Raw genomic sequence first — 27,950 nt, forward strand, 5'->3', positions numbered from 1 at the left:
CACAAATAAACCAACTTTAATAGATATCATTTTGTATTTATATAGCGCCTTCTTCAAGAACCTTAGATGCTTTACAGACATTATATCTAATTAATCCCCACAACAACCCTGTGAGGTAGGTATTACTCCCATTTTACAAGATAGGGAGACTGAAGCACAGAGAGGTTAAGTGACTTGCCCAAGGTCACACAGTTAAATTCACTGAAGAGCCAGGACCTGAGCGCCTTAGCCTCCCGGCTCCCAGTTAAATACCTCATGGGAGAATCTTTAATGAAAAGTGTCCTTAAAGAAAGTATCAAGAGTAGTATGTTATGAAAGTGAGGTCTTTCTACTGCCATCACCAAAAAGAAAAAAACCCGATACTGATGGTTAGAGGCAACAAGACCCATATATTACACATGTCCTTTTTTTCCCTTTTCCTGGTCTCATGGTTCCTGTCTTAAGCAATCTTCTAAAGGTGAAGTTTCCAAGACAGAAGCCATAGGACTTAGCAGTGAGACTTAATTTAGAATATTTACTTTCAGTTACAATAATTTATAGAAATTTCTATTCCAATATGCAAAAAATATGGGACAGCCATCCCAACAAACATGTACATGGTTAGAGAGCAGTCAGCCACCCTTTACTACCCCCGCCCCTCATTTCAATCACAGTCAACCAAGATACAACCTCACAATGCTTTCTAGATGGGTCATTTTTCTTACTAAATACCTGCATTTTTCCCCCCAACCCTAACCCTTTGTTTTCAAAGTATACTGAGTTTCTGATAAGCTTCAAAACATTTTATGTAGATGCAGCTGTACAAGAGTAAAAAGGAAACTGAGAACCATCACCCCACAGTCCCTCCCCGGACAAATCATACTATTAAACATGGTGTAGATGTGAACAGTGTGTGACTACCAAAGAACTCAATAAAAATGCTAGAACTTGCTTTAATAGGAGATTTAACCTTGCTTTTACTGTATTTTTTAAAAATGCAAAATGTAGAAACAAACACAGCGTAGTATTCCAATGCTGTACCTCTATGCAAATGACTTCATCTATCTCTCTTATCCATGCTGTGGCCTGACTCAAGTGAAGACTGCCTCAGCCTCACTTTACGTCTCTCTGCGCTCGACGCTGCAGAAACACAGCCTCGAGTTCCAAGACAATTTGGTTTAAGCCCTCAAAATAAAAAAATGTATCCACTTCCACGTCTGTGACCTTCCCCACATTCTCAGTCATGATTCTCTGTGCAATGTAGTCATTGGGCAGGCTACATAATTGGTACAAACCCACTCCAGCCAGCATCAGGTTTTAGCAACTATAATCTTAAAAAGCAAGTTGTCAAAATACATCATATTCTCCCAGCACATCTGTTGAAACAGCCCGATTAGCCAAATGACCCTGTTAAAGATCAGTTCATGGAATGAGTAGGTGAAGTCATTTCCTGAGCTAACAGAGACAGATAATAAATGTTAATAAATAGCAGCAGACAAAAAAGTTTTTTTTTTTCATATTCAACAGTATTAGTCAAAGAAGTTTAGAAAATTACAGCAATTAAAAAAAATTACTTCCTAAAGGGACTTAAAGAACATCCAAGGCCTGATCGCTGTGAGTTGGACTCTGTATTCAATCATCTCCTGCATGTTACGTTGGGCCACCGTCCGACAACTTAATGATGCGTGGAAAAGTGCCGACCGCCATGGTTCACGCGCACTTGACATGACATATATTACTTCTTCAAACTCCCAACAGAAGAAAGTCTTAACAAAGGCAAAGTGTAATCTCTGAACACTCTTCCAGGAAGGTTTGTGAAGATGGCGGGAGGGGGTGGGAGGAAGAGAAAAGGACTTGCTCCGCGTGTGCCCGGCCTGCGCCACAAACGCTTCATCTTCGTCGGTGTGTGCAGCGAGCCTCGGGGGCTGCTGGGGTTCTGACAGATTACTTCTTTCCCGGGTAAAGAATGACGTTTGAAAAGAACATAACTGCTACGACACCAATTTTCCAAGCACGGCCTCATCCTGAAACGTCCGAGAACTTGAGAGTGCTCAGGACTGGTGCGCCCCCACGGGGCCACACGTTCCTTCATCCTTCCAACTGTGACAGGGAGATTCTGACAGTTTTTTATGCTGCTGAGATTAAAGATGAACAACTGATTTATAAACTCTAACAAAGGACAAACATTATCCAGAGATATCAGTTCCTCCTGAAAAAGAGTATTTATCTCCTCGCATTGCAAATTTTTCTTAAGGTATCCTAGGACTGTAAAATAGAGTTTAAAATTCACCTTCAAAATAGAAACAAACAAAAGGACTAGTAAAACTGACAAAAACTAATAAAAATATGCTCAAATTTACTGACAGAATCATGGGCACTTCACAAAATACTTAAGACTCTACCAGTTTTAAGTAAAATAAATAAGAAAAAAAAATGATAATTACAAAGCCAGTCTTTCCCCTTGGGGAAACAAAAAGCCACTTTTGACCAATTGTTCCCTACATATACATATACTGTATATTATTATAAGCTTCTTCAGAGAAGCAAAACATATTTGCCTTCCTGACACTGGATTCTAGTGAGCTGAGTTCTGACATCAGGAAGGCAACCACAAGTGTTGGGCCCAAATGCAGTTCTGGTTTACACTTGAAAAGACACCAAATATTCCTTCTGTGTGGCTTCAACACGGGCAAATTTACGCAGTGTGTTCGGTGTGATCTCCTTAAATGATCAATACAACCTAGCACAGATTCCTAGTCTTTCTACTGCACCCCCAAGGAGTTCAACTCATTACTGGTGCAATTAATAAAGAGAAATGCATATCAGTTACTGGAAGGCTGTTTTACAAGAGGAGCTGCTATCTCTGATTTCACTTCCTTGTTGTGTGGAACTGCACAGACAGCATGATACCTGAGCAAATAAATCAACTACCATGATAGGAAGAGCGTGTTAATCCATAGTCTTTGCTTTATTGTGTGCAAAGTGTGCTACTGCCCCCTGAGCTTCCTGCATTTCTCTTGTCTTGAAAAATCAGTGCTTGATCCTTTCCAAAATAACCAGAGAAGAAATGAGGCAGAAAGTATCTCTTCATCACGGTCCCGCTCAGTCCCGAGACTGATAGAAAAGGATGTAACCAGACTCTGAGTTCTTTGAGATATCTGATGTCAACCCGTAGAATTCTTCAATAGCTTGTGCATCTATTTTCTGTGAGGCAAAACGGAAATATTAGTACAGAAATGAGCTCTACAATCCAGTAAAGTCTTGCACATTTCTTAGAATCGTGCCTCTCATTTTCCTGCTTATGTTTATAAAACAGCTCTGCACAAGAATGGCTTAAGTTAAAAAGACTGATCATGCCCAGTATTGGTGAGAAAGTGCAGTAAACAGGGCTCCCACACGTAGCTGGCAGGAAGGCAGAATGGAACGGAGACCTTGAGGAAATGTTTAGCATTATCTTGTAAGGCTGAACACACAACTAGCCTTCGATCCAGCAAGTCTATTCCTAGGGAACAGAATTACCTGACCCACTTGAAACCAACAATTCCCAACCATTTGTGACCTACGAAAACGGCAATTTCTTATGGTCCTACCTAACAATTACCCAAGAAAAATGAGTGCGTATATCCAGCATTAGATAGGGGTGATTGAGGCAGTTTTATTGAGAATAGTCAGGAAGGAATAAAAAGGCAAATCTCTAACTTGTTATATTCTTACAATGAGAAATTACGGAGCAATAAAAAAGAACCACTACCATAGGCAGCGAGAGTGAACTGCTAGATACAAAAGAAGTCACACCGGAGGAGTCCGTTTATAGTCAAACAGAGGCACAACTAATCACAATGATCAGTCATCAATAGTGGGTCCAGAGGTCGGTGGGGAGTGGGAGGGAAATCCGTGAAGACTGACCGGGAAAAGGATAAGGGGGCTTATCGGAGGGTGTTACCAGTGTCCTCTCCCTTGGTCTGGAGAGTGGCTACAGAGTGTGCATTGCACATACATACGTGTGTATGCAAACCCACACATAAAAAATTCAAGTGCTGGGGCAACTGGCCGGCTCAGTGGGTTAAAGCCTCTCCTTCGGCTCAGGTCATGATCCTGGGGTCCTGGGATTGAGCCCCACATCGGGATCTCTGCTCAGTGGGGAGCCTGCTTCCTCCAATGTCTCCCTCTGCCTGCCTCTCTGCCTACTTGTGAGCTCTGTCAAATAAATAAATAAAATCTAAAAAAAATAAAAAAATAAATTCAAGTGCTGTTTTAGGTCCATATACTTTCTGTACGTGTATTATAGCTCAATCTTTTTTTTTAGACAATGAAAGACTTTTTAAAACTAGTTCTCTTGTGGAAAGCTTTTCTTTGTTTTACTCTATGCATTTTGAAGGTCACCTGACCATTCAAGCATTGGGGTTGGCTATTGGGGAGTAAGAAGCAGGAATCAGACTACAATCTGAAAACTTCAACAATTATCCAATATTCATCACCTGTCATATGAATGAGAGGCTGGGAGTAAAAAATTGAAGAGTAAAATACACACACAACTTTGAATAAAAATAAGAAATTCATGAACTACTTACTTCTACAATGTCGTCATCAAACAATAACCAAAAATCATGACTCTTAACTATTGCAATATAATGTCCTCGATTGGGACCACTAAAACAAAGAGAAAGAGAAGTTAATTATATACAATGTTTATTAATACCATTCTTCTATGCCCTTGACATCATGTTCTATAAAGGAGAATAACTGAAACTGATGAAAATACTCCTTATCTATTCCTCCCCAAAATATCAAGCTACACTGATGTGAACTGGCCTTCAGTTTTATAATCAAATAATCAGTACTCTACTTTGAGAGCTATAACGAGCATTCTATTTACATAAATCTATGCTATTAAATTTTTTGTGGTCTTTGTAATAATTTTTTAATTATAATGTTTAAAATAATTTTCAAATTTGCGTCTCTGAAAAATTTAAATGTATTTTTTAGCATTTGGGAGAGATAGAGGATCAAGGGTCAGAGCGCCCTGAATTAAACTACAGAACATACGTAGAATTTTTTCTGTTTTATTCCCTTGGCGATCATTTTTCTCTTGAGGAAAAATACCATGTGATGCCTAAAAAAACACATATCACATCTATAGTTCTAAAATCAAGCTTGACCCTCAGAAACTTCTTTAAAAACAAATGACATTTTGCTAGTATTATTAGTGTTATTTTTAAGTACCTGGATCTGGGACGCCTGGGTGGCTCAGTGGGTTAAAGCCTCTGCCTTTGGCTCAGGTCATGATCTCAGGGTCCTGGGATCGAGTCCCACATCGGGCTCTCTGCTCAGCAGGGAGCCTGCTTCCCTCTCTCTCTCTGCCTGCCTCTCCATCTACTTGTGATTTCTCTCTGTCAAATAAATAAATAAAATCTTTAAAAAAAAAAAAAAAATAAGTACCTGGATCTTAGTCATTATAATTCTTGGAATTGCCTCTGCGGCTCATTTTAAACAAATCTGGAATAAAGAAATCTAGAAATGCATTAAAATGCAGGTGGGTTTTTTTGTTTTTGTTTTTTGTTTTGTTTTTCAAAAAAATCTTTTGCTTTATAAAGGACATGGCAAGGATTTTAAGCTCTCGCAGATTAAGTATGACTCATTATAAAAGCTTCTATGTAATTCTTTAAGTTATAATTCTATTACAATTATTATATTATAGAATTTGAGATAATTTTCAACACAAAGTGCTGTTTATGGTGATTAGTGACATCAGATAATCAGGTAATAGAATAAGAACCCTCCCATGTGTCCCTGCCTAGGCTCCTCTGATTATTAGGTGAGACGAGTACCTCAGGTGACAAAATGACAAAACAACAGTACTGCTCTTTCTCCACAGAAGAAAATACCTCAAGAACCTTTTTTTTTTGTTTTTAAGGCTTTTAATACTGGAAAAAACTTTAAAAAAACCCCACCAAAAAACAAGAACAAAACTTCCTCATTCCTACAGGAGTCATCTAGAGTCTTCTGTTTCATAGTGAGATGATAAGAATTTTTTTTTTAATTTTTAAAGTGGTGAACATAAAGAAAAAGTCTCAGAAAGGCAGAGGAACAGAGCCAGACAGGAAAGGAGGCGGGTGGGCTGAGGACCCTTGGGTGTGAGACTGAAAAGGGTAGCAGCCTTTTCCTCTGGCAGAGAGGCAGTCTGAAGGACAAAAGACAAATGTTCACTACAGAAACTAGTAAGAGAAGAAAGGCTGGAAAACTTCACCCTACAAGAGCCGTGGCTTAGGGACGTGCATCCTGAACACAAGACATGCTCAGTGCACTACGGTATGAATACATCCCATGTGCTAATAACTGCTGGTTGCTGTGGGGCTCAGAAAGGCACCCACAGCCTCCTGGCCTGAGGACACCGTGAGTACAGGAGAGACCCCTCCAAGAACACCATACGGGGCCCCATACGATATAAAAGCGGAGTTGCAGGGGTAGTGCAACCTACAGGCCTCACCCAGGAGGGGGCAGCTGGGGGGAGGAGGGCTGAGGAAGTTGGTTACAGTGGAGCTGGGCCCTGAGACGGAATGAAAGGATCACACGCACGAAGTCCAGAAGCACCTGTCGGAAATCCGCGAGATGCCAGACACGCAGGAGCAGGAACACGGGAGCTGGGCAGGCACAGGCCTGCTGGCAATAGGCATCATCGCGGCAAGGATGCGGCAACGTAAACCCTTTACAGTCTCGTATGAAACGTAACTACGAGTAAATCTTGTCAGTAGAAAATAAGGTTTGAAAATGTTTTCAATCTTTCGTTAATGGGAGGATCACTTCCTGTTTTAAGAAGTGCCTGTTCTGCTACCAGAGACGGCCCCCCAAACTGATAAACACACACCGTACCGAGCAGTGAGTTACTGCGGGCAGGACACATCCAGCAGCTGGGTGAACACAGAGGCGTGGCCCCAAATGGAGCAGGGCTGGATGAGAAGGGCACCCAGCACGGCTTTCAGAGAGGTCTGAGGAGGCCAGGAGGGGCAGGCAGCAGGGGGATTGCAGTGAGAGAAGAGGAATAAGGAGTCGGGGAGGGAGCCCAGCTGTGACCAGGAATCTCAGAGCTCACGGTCTTGTGAGCAGAGCAATTCCAGGAACCCCAGCATCATCCAAGCAGAGGGAAACCTAAGAACTGTCCCTGAATCTGAAGAGGCTACGGCACAGTTAAGTTAGGATGTGAAAAGGTACTATAAGGGTGTCGTTATTGTTAAGAACACAGTACCAGCAACTAAGTGATTTGCATTCCCCCTTTAACAGTAACACCGTGGCAGGTTGTTAATAGGACTGCATTTTGCGTAGGATAGCGTGGACATTCAGGGGGTACTGTACGAAGCCACGCCAGCCACAAATGGCAGGCACAGAACATCCTGCACACCTGCCCCATGGACACAGATCCTGGCCCGCACGGCCCACGGCTGCGCTTACCTTCCACAGTGAACCACCACGGCGACAAGGTCGTACATTCTGTCAGGATTGGTCGCATCACCAGAGGTGTTAAACAGACGAAGTTCTAAAGGAAACACTACCCGGTAAGACAGTTTTGTGTATCGATGAAGCTGATCCATGTATTTAAACCTCTTCAGGTGCAGAGCCAGAATCATGGGCAGTTTTTTAACTTTCATCCTATTCAAATAAACACGGAAACAAAATTTCAGGAAAGGCATTCAGAACACATCTTTAAAAGAACTCTCAAACTTTCTGATTCCATTAACAAACAGGTCACGGAAAGTGTGAGTAGCCCAGCACTGACCACTTTTGCGTATTCCTACCCGCTATTTTTACATCGGCGAAGCAACATCCCGAATGTCTTGCGAAGATCCCACCCCAACCACCAGCACCAAACAATGTAACAGGACTTTGTACTCCATACAGCTTCAAAACAGTCCTTTGTTCAGAAATCTGAACAAAGTTACTTCAGAAATCTGTATTCTGAAATACAGGCCCCTAGGATCGGGCGGACTGCACAGGAGGCCGACACGATGGGTGGAGGAAAAGCGGTTCCTCACAGCTGCTGACTCCTCTGGGTGTGCGTGGAGACCGAGAGCTGCGTGTTCCATCGGTCAGTAGAACTCACTAACAGGTGGAGGACAGGCGCAGGGAGAAAAGCATTACTAAAGACCATTCTGTGAAAGGGGTTTGCCAGAGGTAAATAGCTCCAGATGAAGAATGAGGACCACATGTATTCTAGGATGGGAGTTAAATGACCTGCAAATCTAGGAGAAAAGTTTTTAACTGTAAAACAACTGGCCATCTTCCACATTCTGGACAATCTTTAGTATGCCCTTCAGTGCCATTTCTCCCTGACACGACCTCTGCACTTCTACTTCATCTAACGGAAGTTTATTCTTCTGAAGGCTCAACTCACATTGTAACCCTGGCATCGGTACCTCCTCCCTTCAATCCCCCATCGGCACTTCGCGGAGTCACAGTGGGCGAATACGGTTTATTACACCACAAAATATTTAGATGACTGTGGGTTTTTCTCTTCTAGGATCTGAAATCTTGAGAGGTAGAAACCTTTTTTCCCCCCATTTTATTTCTCTACTGAACAACACGCCTGGCACACAACAGATAGTTGACAAATGTAGCGGAACCAAATTTTGTATGTGTTCAATGAAGCAAAACGCTTTTCATAATTAAAAAATGAAATTTACAAAGCCAGTGTCTATAATGAAATAAAAACAAGAATCATTTTGTAGCATTATAGTAAATCTGCATCCTACAAATCTTAAATGTGGTGGGCAGCTTATTATTCCAGAAACATTTACTATTCTACCCTGACCTTTGAAAAAGATTAGTAAGAATAAACATAAACAGATAATCATTCCTGGAAAGAAATCCAGCAGTGTAAGAGTCTCTATGGTCTTTGCCTCAGTAATCCCACTTCTAGAAGGGAAATAAATCATCTCAAATATAAGACTTCTCAAAAAAAAAAAGTTTCTAGAGTTATCTTATATTGTGAAAAACCAGAATAATCCAGGAGACAGGTTTATCACAGAGATACTGGAAGTTCAGTTTCAGACCACTACAGGTAAGTAAATATCGCAATACAGCCAGTGAAATGAAATTTTTGGTTTCCCAGTGCATACTAAAGTTAGATTTACACCATACCATTACTATTAAATGCGCAACAGCATTATGTCTAGAAAAACAATGCAGATACGTTCATTAAGAAATACTTCACTGCTAAAAAAGGCAAACCATCATCTAAAACTTTAACAAGTCATAATCTCTCTGTTGGGGATGAGAGTCCTGGCTCCCTGCTGATGGTGGCTGACTGATGAGGGCGGTGCCACTGCAGGCTGGTGGGGGCTGTGGCAATTTCTTAAAGGAAGACAAGAAACTCTGCCACGTCGACTGGCTCTTCCTTTCCTAGAGGATTTCTTTGTAGCACAGGAGGCTGTTCAAGTGTTTCACCCACAGAATTTCTTTCAGAATTAGAGTCAGTCCACTTAAAGCTGCTGCTGCTTTCTCAGGTAAGTTGATGTTAGATTCTAAATCCTTTGTGGTCACTGCATCAGTCTTCACGGCATCTCTCCCAGGAGCAGATTCCAGCTCAAGAATCCACTTTCCTGGCTCATCCACGAGAAGCAGCTCCTCATCCGTCCAAGTCTGATCATGAGACGGCAGCCGTGCGGGCCCATCTTCTCGCCCCACTTCTAACTCCAGTTTCCACCACCTCTGTGGTGACTGTCTCCGTGGACGGCCTGAACCCCCCCAAGTCCTCAGGGACGGTGGGAACTAACTTCTTCCAAACGCCAAACAAATGTGGGTATTTTTGACCTCTTCTGATTGTTCTTAATAGTATCCCATTCCAGGAAGCATTCAATTGACTTTGTCCGGATCCATCAGAGGAATCACTTTCTAGACAGCTAGAGCCTTATGAAATATATTTCTTAAAGAATAAGACTGGAAAGTCAAGATGACTCCTTGATCCGTAGGCTATGGAACGGATGCCGTGTCAACAGCCATAAAAACACTCATCTCATTGCACATCTTCATCAGACCTCTTGGGAGACCAGGCGCAGTATCAGTGAGTGAGCAGCAGTATTTCAAAGAATTTTTTTTCTGAGCAGCAGGTCTTAAACAGTGGGCTTCAAATATTCAGTAATGTTGGAAAAAGACATGCTGTCACCCAGGCTTCATTGTTCCATTTCTAGAGCACGGGCAGAGTAGGTTTAGAGTAATTCTGAAGGGCCCTAGAATTTTCGGAATGGTCAGTGAGCCCCAGCTTCAGCTGAACTCACCAGCTGCATTAGCTCCTAACGTGAGAGTCAGCCTGTCCTCTGAAGCTGTGGAGCCAGGCACTGACTTCTCCTCTCTAGCTCTGAAAGTCTTTGACAGCATCTTCTTCCAGTAGAAGGCTGTCTTGTCTACACTGGAAACCTGCTGTGGTGTGTAGCCACTTTCATTGCTGTTGTAGCTGGACCTTCTGGAGAACTCGCTGCAGCTTCTACCCCAGCCCTTACTGCTTCATCTTGTACTTTCTGTTACGGAGCTGGTTCTTTCCTTCAACCTCATGGACCAGCCTCTGCAGCTTCAGACTTCTCTCTGCAGCTTCCTCACCTCTCTCAGCCCTCCCAGAATCACAGAGACCTAGGGCCTTGCTCGGGGTCAGGCTTTGGCTTAAAGGAATGCTGGGGCTGGTTTGCTCTTCTCTCCAAACCACTCGAACTTTCTCCATATCAGCAACAGAACTTTTTTCACTTTCTTATCATTCATATGCTCACAGGAGTAGCACTTTTAATGTCCTTCAAGATTGTTTCCTTTGCACTCCTGACTTGGCTGATGTTTGGCACAAAAAACCTAGCTTTTAGTCTACGTTGGCTTTCAACATGCCTTCCTCCCTAATCTTAACCATTTCTAGCTTTGGATTCAAAGTGAGAGACATGTGAGTTCTCCTTTCACTTGAGCACTTAGAGGCCACTGTAGGGCTACTAACTGGCCTCATTTCAATTTCGTTGTGTCTCGGGGAACAGAAGGGCCAGAGGAAAGGAGAAGAGGTGGGGGAATGGCCAGTGGACAGAGCAGTCAGGACACACACATGTATCAGGTAAACTCATCATCTTATACGGCATGGTCTATGGTAACCCCGACAATTACAAGAGTGACATCAAAGATCACTGATCACAGATCACTGTAACAAATGTAATAATAATGAAAAAGTCAGAAATACTGTGGGGATGACCAAAATATGACACAGAGACGTGAAGTCAGCAAATACAATCAGAAAAAGGGCATTACTAGACTTGCTTGTCTCAGGGATGCCATAAAACTTCAACTTGTTAAAAAAAAATGCAGTATCTGTGAAGCACAATAAAGTGAGATATGCCTGTGCCTACACCCACCTTACACAAGCCCCTTTATGCAAAAGGGAACCATCACCAACTCATTTTTATTTTATTTCTTTTCAGTGTTCCAGCATTCATTGCTTATAAACCACACCCAGTGCTCCATGCAGTACGTGCCCTCCATAATACCCACCACCAGACTCACCCATCCCCCCATCCCCCTCCCCTCCAAAACCCTCAGTTTGTTTCTCAGAATCCACAGTCTCTCATGGTTTGTCTCCCCACACTCCGATTTCCCCCCACTCACTTCTCCCCATCTCCCATCTCCTCCATGTTATTCCTTATGCTCACAAGTAAGTGCAACCATATGACACTTGACTCTCTCTGCTTGACTTATTTCACTCAGCATCATCTCTTCCAGTCCTGTCCATGTTGATACAAAAGTTGGGTATTCATCTTTTATGATGGAGGTGTAATATTCCATAGTATATATGGACCACATCTTCTTTATCCATTCATCTGTTGAAGGGCATCTTGGTCCTTTCCACAGTTTGGCAACTGTGTGATGGAGTTATGGACATTGGGGAGGGTATGTGCTATGGTGAGTGCTGTGAAATGTGTAAACCTGGCAATACACAGACCTGTACCCCTGGGGATAAATATATTATATGCTTACGAAAAATTTAAAAATTAATTAAAAAATTAATAAAATAAAGAACAGTTCCATCACACACACACACACACACATACACAAAAGAAAGAAATTTAAAATAGAGCTTCCCTATGACCCTGCAATTGCACTACTGGGTATTTACCCCAAAGATACAGATGTCGTGAAAAAAAAGGGCCATCTGTACTCCAATGTTCATATCACCAACTCATTTTTGAGACCAGCCTGAACCTGACACCAAAACCTGACAGAGGTTTATGAAAATTACAGACTAATGATACCCTTCAGGATATTTCAAAGATATGAAAATCAAGAGAACATTATCGAACTGAACCCAGCAACATATAAAGCTCAGTCGGTGATGATACAATAGTTCTAAATGCAACGATGTTTTTTCCTCAGGTTCTTTCTAAAGACCAATAACTGTAAAAATGGTAAGACTTCTTTATATTCCTAAATTAGCAAAGTAATAATAATAAATACGTAAGGGGCATCTTAAGATAATAGATAGCATCCTTCTCCTCCTGAAGAAAAGAAACCTTGACCCCACTTAAATTTTACAGAAATTTTACATCTTGGCAGAAAACGTATGCTTATCAGCAATGTGATTTTTTAAAAACAAGCATGTCCTCTTCCAACCTAATCCAAATATTTTTCTAGAAAACCAGGGAAGGGCAGACTTATTTTCTTGGCAAAAATGCACTGCCGACGTTACACACCAGGTCACAAATCAAAGCACTGTAAGAAGAGGCAGCAATCACATCCTTCTTATTCAGGGTCTAATTAGCCAGAAGCAGACCCTGACCGGAGGGAGCCAAGAAGGAAAGGGAAGAAGCCAGCTAAGGATTCAGTCTCTGGAAAGGTGGCACAGAGGGCAGCTTCAGCTCTGAGCTCTGAATTCTCTACTCTGCACAGACAGCAACGTAACTGTGTTTTCGCACTCTCATCTCCATCCACTGGTCAAAAGCCACTGGGGTAAAGAAACTCTCGGGAGCTTCCTTCAGCAGCAGACCAAGGGGAGTCCCTCGGAGAGGAGCCAGAGGGAGAGCATCCTACAGGAGTGGGGGCGCTGGAGAACGGGCAGGGTCTGCCACCATTCCCGGACCGGAATACCAGCTACTCCACAGAGACAACATATGGCCCCAGGAACGCAGGTGTCAGGTTCCAAAGCTGTCTGCTGTTTTGATTTTTCACCCTTCCCCCCTGGTCAAGAAAAGCCAGAAGCCACTCTTTTAAAGTATATCTTCCCATCTGTATAAGCCCTGTGAGCCCAGCAAAGAGGGCTGTATGGTGAATGTGGGCCAAAGGGCACTAATAGGCAAACTCTGCCAGAGCGAAATTTAATATCCTAACACAAGCACCTAAGAACTTAATAAAATTCTGTTGGCAGAGAAGTCCTTCTTTTTTTTTTTTTTTTTTTTTTTTGAAGATTTGTATTTATTTGGCAGAGAAAGAGAGAGAGAGAACGAGGGAGGGGAGCAGCAAAGGGAGAGGGAAAAGCAGGCTCCCCGCTGAGCAGGGGGTGGGGGGATCACAGGACCCTGGGATCATGACCTGAGCCAAAGGCAAACACTTACCTGCCTGAGCCACCCAGGCGCCCCAGCAGAGAAGTTATGACCACACAGAAGAGTTCCGTAGTTGTACACACATGAAATCCCATTATTCTCATATACTATCCCATCCAGAAGCCTACCTGGGGTAGGCAGGCTAAGGAGTGAGAGGGGGACACAGGCTAGACCAAAGGTGACGAAGACACCATATGACTGAGTTGTCAGCACTGAGAGGAAAGTCAGCCCCCGAAAGTCCCAAGAAGGTCCCATGCTCAAAACCTAACGTGATGGTACTAGGAGGCGGGGCCTCGGGAGATACTTAGGTCATGAGGTTGGAGCCCTAAGGAATGGAACTGGTATCCTTATAACAGAGACCCGAGACAGTCTGCCAGCATCGTTCCAGCTCGTGAGGACGCGGTGTGAGAAGGCACCTTCGAGGAAGCAGGAAGAGAGCCCTCACGGGCACAGGGCATGCTGGCGCCTTGATTTGGGACTGCTAGCGCCCAGAACTCTAAGGACGCCCCTGGCGCTTGTCACGCACCCAGTCTATGGTATTCTGTTACAGCAGGCTACATGCCAGGAGTGACAGGGCTTGTGGCCACGACAAGGCTGCCAACATGACACTAGCCGTGACTAGGACCTGCACATGGAAGAATCGGATATGGAGCTGGTTGTGAAAATGGAGCAAAACGGAAGAACTTGCCCTCAGAAACAGGAAGGACCTCAATGACTAGACCAGAGTAGACGGGAGACAAAGGCCATGACACCTCAATGCTGCTGACCCGGGCACCGCACGGGTCTTCCCCGATGCCTCACACGGCCGGCCCCAGGCCTGGAAGTGAAGAGTGAAGAGAGGAAGGACGCCTAGCAGAGAACCAGTCAGGCCGGCTCAGCCCCCGGTGCAGCCACTCACTGAACCCTGCTCTGAGGCAGAGAAGAGTGACAGCAGAGCAGCTTCAAAAACATCCCCCACCACCCCCACGCCCAGAGGACAGGAAAACACCTTGGAAAGCAAAGCCATCGGAATCCTAATCCTCACATTCCAGTTCCCTGAGGGAAAGCACTTTGCTTTTCCTCAGGGGCTTTATCCTCCCACTGGGCATCAGCTTCTGGCTGTTCACCTACATCTGCCAAGCCCAGGTATACAGCCCTATACAGTCCAACAGGTGGGCCATGTAAAAGGAGTCCCTGCGCAGATAAATTCTGCATAAAGATAGATAAAAAGATAAATTTCTCCCATTCTGTGAGTCTTCTCAGAGTCTGTAATATGAAGCATGAATAAATAATGAAGAGGAAATTTTATTATAGAGCAAACTCATTTGATCATGGAATACTTCTTTTAAGGTAACATCTGCCAAATTCATTCTTGAGGATTCCAATACTGAAACCTCTGGTTTTGAGGAACACATTGTCTGCATATAGGAACATATATAGTCTGAATGAAGGCCAAACCACATGCCTTTTTCTTCTGTGGTTAAGAAACACGTAACATAAACTGCACCTTAACCCTTTCTAAATGTATAGTATAGCAGTGTTTCCAATTAGCACCATTGTTGTGCAACAGATCTCTAGAACTTTCTCATCTTGCACACGGAAACTCTACACCCACTGAACATCTCTCCTTTGCCCCTCCCCCAAGACCCTGGCAACCAGCATTTTACTTGTTGCTAAGAATGTGACCACGTAGAGTCTTCATATAACTGGAGTCATCCAGAAATTGTCTTTTTGTGATTACAATGTGTCTTTTTGGCTTTTGTGATTAGCTTATTTCACTTAGCATAATACACTCAAGATCCATCCACCTGGTGGTATAACCAAATGTCCTTCTGCTTTAAGGCAGAATAATATCCACTAGATGTCCATCCCACATGTTCTTTATCCATTCATCTGTTGATGGACATTTAAGTTGTTTCCACCTCTTTGTTAATATGAACACTGCAGCAATAAACAAAGGAGTACATATAATCTCTTTGATACACTGTTTTCAAATTCTTTTGGGTGTATCTAGAAGCAAGAATGCTGGGTCATGTGGTAATTCTGTTTTTAGTATTCTGAGGAGCCTCCATACTGTTTTCCAAAGCAGCTGCACCACTTAACCTTCCTACCAACAGTATACAAGGTTTCAATTTCTCCCCATTACCAACACTTATTTTCTTTTTGCGATGTGACTTTTCTAACAAGTATGAGGGGATACCTCACTGTGGTTCTGATTTGCAGTTCCGATGATCTGTGACGTTAAGTGTCTTCTGATATGCTTGTTGGCCATTTTTTATCTTCTTTGGAAAACATTCAAGTTCCTTGTCCATTTTTTTTTAAGATTTTATTTATTTATTTGACAGAAATCACAAGTAGGCAGAGAGGCAGGCAGAAAGGGGTGGGGAAGCAGGCTCCCCGCTGAGCAGAGAGCCCGATGTGGGGCTTGATCCCAGGCCTCTGGGATCATGACCAGAGCCCAAAGCAGAGGCTTTAACCCACTGACCACCCTATGTCCTTGTTCATTTTTAAATTGAGTCCCTGGTTTATGTTGTTGAGCTATAGGAGATCTTCATGTATTCTGGATATTAACCTCTTATCACATACTGGTTTTCAAGTATTTTCTCCCATTCATGCCTTTTCACTCCATTTATTGTTTCTTTTGTTATGCAGAAGTTTTTGAGTTTGTTATGGTCCAGCTTATTTTTGCCTTTGTTGCTTATGCTTTCAGTGTCCTACTTAAGAAACGATTACCAAATTCAATGTCATGAAGATTTTCCCATGTGTTTCTTTTTTAAGGAGTTTTATAGTTGTGGCCTTACGTTTAGGTCTTTAATCCATTTTGAATTGAGTTCTGTATATGGTATAAGGGTCCAACTTCATTCTTTTGCATGTGGATATCCAGTGTTCCCAAAATATGTGTTGAAGCTATACTTTATCTATCTGTAGCACTGGCACTCTTGGAGATCATCTGACTATATAAATGAGGATTTACTGCTGGGCTCTCTATTCTATACCATTGGCCTACATGTCTGTCTTTATTGCTACTACCACACTGCTTCGATTACTGTAGCTCTATAATATGTTTTGAAGTTAAAAACTATAAGGTCTCCAGCTTTTTCTTTTGAGATTGTTTGGCTTTAAGAGTCCTTTAAGATTTCCCATATGAAATTTTGGATTTTTTTTTCCCTATGTCATCAGAAAACTCAATTGAAACTTTGGTAGGCATTAAATTGAATGTGCAGACTGCTTTGGGTACTATGACCATTTTAACGTTAAGTCTTGCAATTCATAAACACAGAGTATCTTTTCATTGATTTTTTACCTTCTTTAATTTCTTTCAGCAATATCTTCTATTTTTTTAGTGCATAAGTCTTTGGCCTCCTTTGTTAAGTCAATTTCTAAATATTTTATTCTTTTTTGATACTACTGTAAATGGGATTATTTTGCTAATTTTCTTTTCAGATTGTTCAGATAGTTCAACAATCTTTTCAGATTGTTCAGATTATACACTAACTGTTCAAGTCAGGGTACAGAAATGCAATGGACTTTCACGTGCTGATTTTGTATCTGCACCTCTGCTGAATACTTACTAGTTCTAACAAGGGTTTTTGTTGTTGTTGTTTAATCTTTAGGGTTTTCTGCGTACAAGATCATATTATCTGTGAACAGAGATAATTTAACTTCTTTTCCCATCTGGCTGTCTTTCTTTTCTTTTCTTTTTCTTACCTAACTGCTCTAGGACTTCCAACACTATGTTGAATTAAAGAGGCAAGAGTAGACATCCTTGTCTTGTTCTGGATCCAAGAGGACAAGCTCTTCAGTTTTTCACCACTGAGTATGGTAGCTGTGGGCTTGTCACAGAGGGCCTTCATTATGTTGAGGTATGTTCTTTCTATCCCTAGTCTGTTGAGTGTTTTTTCTTTATCATAGACAGGTGTTGAATTCTATCAAATACCTTTTCTTTATCCACTGAGGTGATCATGTGGTTTTTGTCCTCCAAACAGACTGAAATCATTGCTTATTTATTTATTTATTTACTTGAAAGTGAGAATGTGTACAAGCAGGAAGGGGGATAGGAGGAGAGGGAGAGAGGAATCCCAAGCAGACTCCACGTGGGGGCTCGGTCTCATAACCCTGATATCAAGACCTGAGCTGAAATCAAGAGTCAAATGCCTAGCCAACTTAGCCACCCAGCACCCCCAGACTGAAACATTTTAATGTCAAAATGATTTTTGTTTAATTAGAATGATGATCTGTATATCCACTATCTTATTCTTTTATTCTGAGACTAGAAACTATAGACTTCTATAGTTGGTAGGGATCTTAGAGAGCAACTAATCCAGTGAGACCCAAAAGGTTAAATGACTTGCCCAATATCACAATGCAAGTTATCAGAAGGGCTGACACTAGATCCTAGTAGAAAATGATTTCTGTACTGCTATCTTTCCATAAACCCACACACAATTTATCCTATAGAAACAGCCTAAAACCTGTGTGAAAATGTGTGTATGGGTAGAGGTATACACACAAAATATGTTTATCAAAGCCTTATAGCAGTGAAAAAAGGGAACAATCTAAACTATTAGATTGAGAAACTCAGTAGATTATGGCATGCCCATATAAAAAGTACTATGCAGCACCTCTGAAGAATGATGTAAAAGTTTACTTTCACTGACACGTCTGTAATTTATTAAGGGAAAAAATTATAAAACTCTACATAGAATTCAAATCCATTTCAAGAATTACATATGTACACACATACACTCTTTAAAAATCTAGGATACACACAAAAATGTTAACAATGCTTCTATAAATAACGACTGTTAACTGATTTATACTTAATCTGTGTTTTCTAATTTCTTGACAGAGTATATGTATTTCCCACACATATTAATAAAAGATGTACCATTAAATACTATATTAAATTCACATGGATGTCTTCAAAACAAGCAGCTGGAGTTGCTGGACAATTTCTAATTACTCATGTCTGGCTATTTGTGATTCTGGATGAAGATCAGCTCATGCTCACAGATGCACTTACCTCCATGGAGCCAAAGAAGTTTGTCACTGCACTCCTCTGAGCTACACTTAGTCCTCAACTCTATTTTCCTTAACCAATAGTCTTAGGCACCTTCTACAACATTTTCAGGGTTAATCTAATTTATCAACCCCCATGACATAACCAAACTTAGGGGAGGTACTCTAATCATCGTCACTAATAGAAGGGGACAATGAGTACTCTGTTTTGATTACTTGGGCCCATCACCTAAAACCTCTCCCTTCCTAATAGATACATGTGTCAAAATACAGTCATTTAAAAATCTAAGTTCTTCTTCCTTTCATGAATGTTTCAGTGTAGCCATTTAGGTAGGTAGGGCCCTCCAGGGTAGATATCTGGGCAGGCAGTGGAGAGGAGAAGACTGAGCAGAGCAGAAAGCATGTCTGTGCAATATGGAGTTGTGTGCACGCATAACGGTTGAGGGGTAAGATCAGTTATGGACAGGGTCACTAACCAAGTAAGTAAATACAGAAGGATACTGGGAACCAATTTGTACTGTCAGAAGGAAATTATGAATATTATAAAGGACAAAACTAGAATGAACCCTATGGTGTCAGCTGAAACTGTGGATATAATTGTGACTTCATGGTTTCTCAATATAGACAGATCCATGATAATATAGACAGGTAGACGTAAGCATGTGTGGAGTACATACATACATACACACACACCGTCCAGCTCTTTTCACTAGGGGGCTTAGGAAAACACAGACATCCTGGTATCAGTGAGCATACCTATATACCAAAGTCCTGCTTCCTAAACATCATCGTCCTCCTGTAAGAAAGCAGGCCTCCTGGGATAAATGGCTGATACCAGAGTCGGGGCAAGGAGAGTACAAGACGAGCATGGAACATCTTGTTACGCTACAAAGTAAAGGGTCACTCAAGAATATGGGACATGCCAAAAAGACACAGGTGATAGCTTGAAGGGGTCCCCACTGGCCGAATGGTAATGGAGCATTACCCACTGAATTTAAAAAAAAAAAAAAAAATCCTTGAGTCCATGCTGAGATTTAGAAAATGAAAAAAATTAGAAGTGTGATGAGGAATGGGCATATTTACAACCTCAAAATACCTCCACTCAAAATACTTATGAATTATATAAATGGACAAAACCATTGCTTAATAGTGAAGACCTCTGGGAGACATCACCACGGTCAAGTGCTCTAACAGAACAGCACCAGATAACTGAATAACTGGATAGGAAGGAAAGTGTTAACCTCGCAGGCCTCAGACTATTTCTGGAAAGGCCTGCTGGCAAGGACGGTCCTTGGTTAACATACGAGAATTTGGATTTGAGGAGTGTTCCCACCATTCCCTAAATGATGGGAGTGTCTCAACAGGCCTAAATTGTCTGGACAAACAATATGGTTTACACTCAACACCTCCTTTCCTTCAGAGGGTCTAGAATTCTGGAAGACAGAGGGGTACCTACATGTCTGACCCTCAGTTTACAACCTTGAACACTAGGTCTATAATGAGCCTCTGGGGGAGACGACACCTCCCCTATGTCCTACTCAGTACTGAAGGAGGTTAGGTGTCTTGCGGGACTCCATGGCACTGAACTCTTGGAAGCTCCCCTGGCTTTCTGCTCTGCGGAGATGCTTTGCCATCTTTCCCTGTAACAAGTCTTGGCTTTGGCCTGATCATACATGCAGAGTCTCGCGAGTCCTTCCAGTGTGTCTCAGGAGTGGTCTGAGGGACCCCACACGTGAGACAAATTGGAATCATGGATAAGAGGATACAATGAGAATAGAGCATCACCTCTGTGAGATGCCCACCAGAATACATAACCTGAACCTCATCATAAGAACACAAAGAGGGGCAATCTTTGAGATGAACCCAAAGAGGGACAATCTATAAAATAAATCTATAATTTTCAAAAGCGTCGAAATTTTTAAAGCCAAGAAAAAACTGTTTCAAATGTAAAAAGACAAAAGAGACATGAGTACTAAAGATAAAGTGTTTTCTGAACTGGATCATTTTGTTCCAGAAAGGACAGTACTGGGACATCCGTGCTAATGAAATACCTTCTACTAGAACAGTTAACATGACAGCGTGACTTGCCCCAGGGGGGTGACTATGGCAATAGGGAAACTTCCCTGTTGGCAGGGAAGCCACTCACGTGTTCACGATCACAGGACATCATACCTTACGTTTGAGTGGTTTGGGGTAAATAAGCATTCTTGGTACTGTTCATACAACTTTTTGTTGAGCTTGAAATTGTTCCAAAATAAAAAGTAAAATAATAAGAATGGTGATGACGCGATTCCATTCCTCGACACCAAATACCAAATGAGAGAGAGCACAAGATCCTAGGTGGGGCTAGCAGAAGCGACAGTAGAGGCGAGGAAAAGGATCTTCCCCACTCTTTCTCCTCACCAAGACCAAGTTTACATAAAGCATGCAAGCTCCAAAGTCAAGTATTTTAACTGTACTGGTTGATGATTCTTTTTTTTTTTTTAAGATTTTTTTCTTTATTTATCTGACAGAGATCACAAGTAGGCAGAGAGGCAGGCAGAGAGAAGGAGGAAGCAGACTCCCTGCTGAGCAGAGAGCCCGATGCGGGACTCGATCCCAGGGCCCTGAGATCATGACCTGAGCCGAAGGCAGAGGCTTAACCCACTGAGCCACCCAGGTGCCCCTGGTTGATGATTCTTAAAAAATTTCATTAAGTGGAGAAAATCACTGGAGGTTGCAGAGCTGACTGTTGCTTACCCAGGAATAACTTAGTGAGTCTTAATTACTTAATGATAAAACTAGGCATTTTTACTCTGTAGATTTTCAGGCATAACTTTCAGCTCGGAAAGCCCATCTACATGACCCACTGCCAGAGAACTACTACCAAATTTTAAAAACATTACATTACCGTTTGTGTGCTTCCTGTTTGCTGCGACATTCTTCACAGTAATATTTGTACTCACTGCACAGAGTTTCTGTGTTGCTGAAACCCCTGTGTAAAATTCAAGATAAATTTATTTAGTCTATACCAGAAAACTGTGTATTCATTTAAAAGTACTCTAAACCAAAGATATTCATTAAACTTCCAAAATAAGTAACTCTCCATTTACCTTAAGCAGTGAGTGATCGATGTGTTTTGTTCCACGTCAACAGAAAGGTCTAAAAAATCTTCATCTTTGCTGCTTATCTGTAAAAATAGGGAATTACCTTTGATTTCTTTAACTGTCAGTAAATCATTGTTCTGAAGTGACAGAATTAAATGCATTCATTCTATTAGTAGTAGTAAGTACATGAAGAAATCATCTTCCACGAGTTCAAAAGAAATCTACTGGATCCGGATTATCCAAAAGGACACTGAGTAAAGGACTCTCAACACACGTACAGGCGAAACAGCAACGTCCACCTGTGACTGATTCCCTTTCCAGCAAAGATGAGGATGGGAAATCACATCATTTTCCAAAACCTTGGTATTATGGTGACACAAGAAACAAACTGCCCATATATACTAATTCTTAAAAAAAAAAAAAAAAAAAAAAAAACACGGGCTAAGACGAAATGGGGACACTTGGCAAAGGGCATCACACCTGTGCTGTTTTATTATTCAAGGAAATAATTTTGCCTAAAATGCCAAATTACAATCTTTACTGACGACCAAATTATAGTCTTCATCGATGACCTCCTTTAATCCTTCTTCTTCTTCAAAAATAAAATCTAACATAAAGTTCTGTTTGAATTATGGGTAACTCATCTGATTAAAAAAAATTCAAGTTATTACTTATTCATTTGAATTGGATTAGGACAGAACTACAGACATCAATTTTCCTAGCTCTTCCCTTCAAAGACTCTATGCTTAAGGTTAGCACACAACAGGAGATCTCTTGACTGTACCTCTCACACACAAGGGCCAGTGCAGTAAATGCCTTCCTGCTTCACTGGCGCATCAATTTTTTAAGATCAGCATCATTAACTTGTGACAGATTACGTGGCTGTACATACTATGTACTTACGCAAACAGGAGTAGCTATGGGTACCATGTATGCACATTCTAGGGACACCACGAGGGAAATGATCTGGATCTCAAAGGTTTCAGTGAAAAAGAGAAAAAGAAAGACTCCTCACAGAGAGAGGAAAGGGAACGTGAGGTGCTAAGGAAAAAGAATCAGCCCATTTTGGGAGGAAGAAGGGTAGGATGTCAAGGGATAGTATGGGACAGACAGGCGAAAGCCAGACTGAGCAGGGCCTTATGTGTAGGCTAAAGAGAAATAAAGATTAGAGAGTCTGGTGTTTCTCAAAATGAGGTTTGTGGTTCTCAGGCACGGCCTCAGGGGTCTTCATTTTAGATTTTGATCTTTATTATAGCATACAAACTTTGACATAACGATTGTTCTGGATCACCTGGATATATCTGAGTTACTACGTTTGGATTTACAGTTCTGTTGGTACTGGGAAACTACCAAGTGGGGCAGTATTTAACTCTTTAAAGTGTTGGTAAACACGTCTGGTTGTTGCTGGACTCCCCCATTCTAGCGTCAGTTCACACCCAGGATGTGGAAGACTCAGTAAAGCCCTATAGGCTAGAGATGTGGGTGGGGAGTCATTAGCACAGGCGATAACAAAATGGAACATGACCCTCCCAAGGCAGAGCGACAAGCAGCCCAAAACAAAAGCCTGAGGAAGCCCACAATTTAAGGATTAATAGCAGAAAAAGAATGGGACCAGAAGAAAGCATCAAAGAACAGAAGAACACAAGAAGAGGGTGCCATTACAGAAACCCAATCTTCTACCAACTGCGACATTAGCCACTGTGTTACTAACATCTGCCATATGAACACTGTCTCCAGGAAGCCCACTCTGAACCTGCACAACTCTGTCCCACTCACACCTCGATAGGTCAGCTCCACTGTTGTCTGACTCCCACAGACTCATGCTTACTTGAACTACAACATACTGTACTGGAATTACCTATCTGTTGGAAGCCTGCATGCTCACCTGGGAGCATCTTGAGATCAGAATTAAGGTCTTACTCATCTTCCGCCAACCTCTACCCATCTTCTACCTGGCATAGTTGGTACTCAAATAGTTGTACGAAACAAAATGAAGAAATGCTATATATTCATTCTGAGAAATTCTCAATTTCATTCCTCTAGCTGAACTTGATAAAGGCATGGTACTAATGATCATTTACTGAGTCTGCAAGAGGACGATTGAGATTTTGAGGAAATATTCTCAATTCATACCCTTAATTCTTGGGAGACTATCTGCAAATACATATTGCAGACCACAGGAGGACCTAGCGAGCGAGGAATGGGTGGAAGGATCACTATCCATCCATTACAAGTAAAATTAATAAATATTTGAGCAAAACAAGAATGGGTGATATCACTTTCTCCATCTAATCCTCACTCCCATCATCCTCAGTCTGTAACATAAACTTCAAAGACCTTATATCACAGTATCCCCAAACCCTCCCAAATCTACTTTGCCAGCTTCACCTATTACTGCATTTCTCAACATGCTAAACAAATTTAATTATTTTCTGTTTTATCGAAGAGGATGAATTATACATATCTTCTAACACAGACCAAACTCCATCATAAGCATCAAAAGCAACTGTCAAGTTCCCTGATTGTACCTATGATTCCAGGCAAAACACTGCTCTAATAATTGGACAATATATTTACTTAGAACTCAGCTCCAATAAAATTCTTCTTTATAAGATCTACAAAACTTGTGTTAAAAAACAAATGGAGTTGGTTAGATCGAATAAATATGAGTACTGAGACCAATTCCTGCCATCAAACATTGCCCAAACTCTTACTACAATTAACTAATGGCTGCAGCAGTGAGCAATAATCCTTACTCTAACCCAAAAAGATCTTCACAACATATTAATATATTTAAACACTCAATTATACCTCTTTCACTTGATGTGAGAGAGGGTCACCAATAAAAATGTATTTCCACAAAAGAATTTTATTACTACTGTGTCCTTCATTAACTAAAGTTATACTACTGACAACTATCATTTTCCAAATGCCTGATTATAGTTAAACAGATCAATGCATAATCAACAGTCAATAGATCATTAATTGGTATAGGTCATAGTTCTATTTAAAGACTCTATCTTTTAATTCATGGTGGAACCAAAACAATCACCATTTGCTTTGAGAGAGAGAGAGAGAGAGAGAGAGAAAGAAACTACAATATTACTTACTCTATTAGAGCCAAAAACAAACAAACAAAAAAACCCCACTCATCTATACAAACATAACAACATAAAATATGTACAAGATCAACATGAAAACTACAAGATGATTTCTTTATAAATCAAAGAAGATGTAGATAAATGTAAAGTCCATGTAAATGGACAGTTGGACTCAAGACTGTGAAGACGCAGTTTTTCCCAACTTCATCTACAGAGTCAAGGCAATCCCCTTTGAAATCACAGCACACTATCTTGTGAACAATGCTAGTTTTTAAATATTGTGTGATTCTATAGTTTATATGGAGAAGCACAAGGCCCAGAGCAGACAAAGCAATAGTCATCATAACTTGGGAGGCAGGTGAATGGATAAGTGAATAGGTGAATGGATAAACTGCAGAATATCCACATCATGAAATGTAATTAAGTGAAAAAAAGAAATGAGCTACAAAGCTACTTCTCTATGATTCCAAATATACGACATTCTGGAAAAGTCAAAACTATGGAGGCAGTAAAATGATCAGGGGTTGCCAGGGATTTGGAGAGGAAGGAGGGATGAATTTGTGAAACAAAGGGTGAAACTACTCTGTATGATACTTTAATGACAGACACGTGTCATTATACATTTCTCAAAACAGATGGAACCCCAGAACAGGCAATACCAAGACTGAACTCAAAATATGAACTACAGATTTTAGTTAATGTGTCATGGGGCGCCTGGGTGGCTCAGTCAGTTAAGCGGTTAAGCATCTGCCTTCGGCTCAGGTCACGATCCCAGAATGGATCGAGCCCCACATCTGGCCCCTTGCTCAGCGGAAAGCCTGCTTCTCCCTCTCCCTCTGCCCGCTGCTTCCCCTACTTGTGCTCTCTGTCCAATAAATAAATAAAATCTTAAAATAATAATAATAATAATAATAATAATAATAATGTATCATTATCGGTCCATCAACTGCAACAAATGTACCTCATTAATACCAGACATGAATCATAGGGGAAAGTAGAAGAAAGGAGAGAGAGAGTTGGGAACTTTCTGTACTTTCTACTCAATTTTTCTGAAGTCCATTAATTAAAAAATGTAATTTCCTATTGGCCTCACTCAACATACTAGGTATGTTTATCTGATTTAGATAAACAAGTAACCATGCTATTCTTCCAAACATCCATAAAACATCTGTCTTATTTTTCTTGCTTGTGAATTCTCTTTTCCAATGGATGATGCTACTCTTCTGTGCTATTAAAGACTAGTTGTAGAACCATCATAGTAGGACTGGACCTGAGTGGATGCTAAATGTTGCGGGAGATTCTGGTGAACAAAATATTTGTGTCTCCCCACAGAATGCCTTTACCAAGGCATAAAAACAAGACATTATCAACCGGAGAAAGTGAACAACACCTTGAATGAGAGATCAAAATTTTACCAACGAGAGGCAGACGGATATTGTGTGCCCACACGTGAGACCCTGAGAAAGACACGTTAACTGAATCACTCCAGCCAAGAATGCATACCTGCGTCTCAGTTAGAAGGAAACATCAGATAAACTCATTATGAGAAATGTTAGATTTTTTTTAAAAAAGGACAAATTCTTTAAAAATGTAAATGTCTTAAGAAGGTAATGATACTACGAAAGGACTGGGCTATCTGACCCCACATAAAATCCATTTTCAGGCTTCTTCCCTACTGCTCTGCTTTACGAAGTATCCAGCAGTGGGTATTTCCCCCTGCTTGAGTGTACACAGTATGCTTTAGTTTTTATTCCAACAATCAACAATAAACATAACTGCAGGAAAAGGGAAAACAAATTAATGTACCTCCCTGACCTGTAAGTTTCTTATGGACTTAAGTAAGACATAGACGAACAATTTCCAGAACATGACTCTATGGCCTCTTACACAGAAATAAAAACAAATACAGTTGACCCCTGAGCAATGCAGGGGGAGTGACAGGTACCGAAACCTCCTACCCACGCTGCCACTGTTGAAAATCATCTCTGAGTCTCCCAAAAGCTAAATATAAGAGCCTTCGGTTGACCAGAAGCCTTATTGATAACATAAAACTTGATTAACACACACTTTGTGTATGTATCATAGTATGTATTTATAATAAAGTTAGCTACAGAAAGTGTCGTTAAGAAAATTATTTTTAAAAACCTCACATTTACAGTACTATACGTATACAAAAAAAAAAAAATCTACAAATAAGTGGACCCATGCAGTTCAAGCACCTGTTGTTCAAGAGTCAACTACAGTCCAAACCGCAGTAAGTATTTTTCAGTCAGCTCAGGTATTCACTGTTTATAAGCAGCATTACTACAGAGCATACCGAGTACGAGAGCAAGTACAGCTTTGATAATTCATTTATGCTACACCTAAGAAATTACAACCTTCATGTTCATCTCTCACATTCCATCTCTAAGAAGTTTTAATAAAAATGAATTCAATCTGCTCTATAAAAAATTTGATGACATACTTACAGTTTCACAAGTAAGACATCTGGTTTCATTTGTCAGTGTTCCCTGAAAAATCTCATGAACCCACGTTGGGTCTGGTGTGCTGTTGTTGTTCTCATTGTCAATATTACCATTAGGTAAATGGCCATTTTGTTTCTCCTGCTTTCTTTCTTCTTGTAAAATATCAGCAATTGTATTTAGCAGGTAATTTAAGAATTCATGGGCATCTTGCTGCATGTAGTTGTCAAAAAGTTCTAAAAATAAAAATATATTAGAGAATTACTTCAAAATTAATAACCTGATTAAAACTAGATGTAAAACAAATATCCAATATTCTATCAGAACTAAATACAAACGTCTGGTATTGTCAGTCATGTACAAGAAACAGATTATCTTTCACAAAAACATATGACTAAACTTGGAGAAAATACAGTTAAGACAAATGAGGATCTTCTTTTTAAAGCAACAATATTAAGTGATCCATGAGAATTGTGGGCCTTGCATCCTAGGGATTCAGTCAGAGGTGAGGCCTGGAACCTGGAACTTTCCAAAGTTCCTCCAGGGGACTCTGATCTGCAGTCAGGTATAGGAAACATCAGTATCACAAATGATCTATTCAATCCAGATAGTCTCTAAAAGTGAGATTTTGTAACTCTGTGAAATGTTCCCTGTAACTATACAAATGAAAAATATCACCGAAAACCAGTCACTAACATGAACTGCTTTATACCCAGCACTGGACATCACACCACTGAAACTGAAAGGTAAGGACTTCACAGGCAGTGTTGCAGGTGC

At 41.0% G+C, this 27,950-nt stretch overlaps 1 protein-coding gene across 1 annotated transcript; it reads right to left on the minus strand.

Moving 5' to 3' along the window:
- Positions 1 to 27,409, minus strand: LOC131813497 (ubiquitin carboxyl-terminal hydrolase 12-like). Its single transcript, XM_059143802.1, has 6 exons — positions 27,180 to 27,409; positions 21,617 to 21,693; positions 21,415 to 21,498; positions 7,426 to 7,623; positions 4,551 to 4,629; positions 1 to 3,183 (listed from the first exon to the last, which is right to left on the minus strand). Exons 1-6 carry the CDS (start codon positions 27,390 to 27,392, stop codon positions 3,082 to 3,084), a joined length of 753 nt encoding a protein of 250 aa, XP_058999785.1. The 5' UTR covers positions 27,393 to 27,409; the 3' UTR covers positions 1 to 3,081.
- Between the last annotated feature and the right edge of the window lie 541 nt (positions 27,410 to 27,950).

Source organism: Mustela lutreola, chromosome 13 (assembly GCF_030435805.1).
Source record: "Mustela lutreola isolate mMusLut2 chromosome 13, mMusLut2.pri, whole genome shotgun sequence".
NCBI lineage: Eukaryota > Metazoa > Chordata > Mammalia > Carnivora > Mustelidae > Mustela > Mustela lutreola.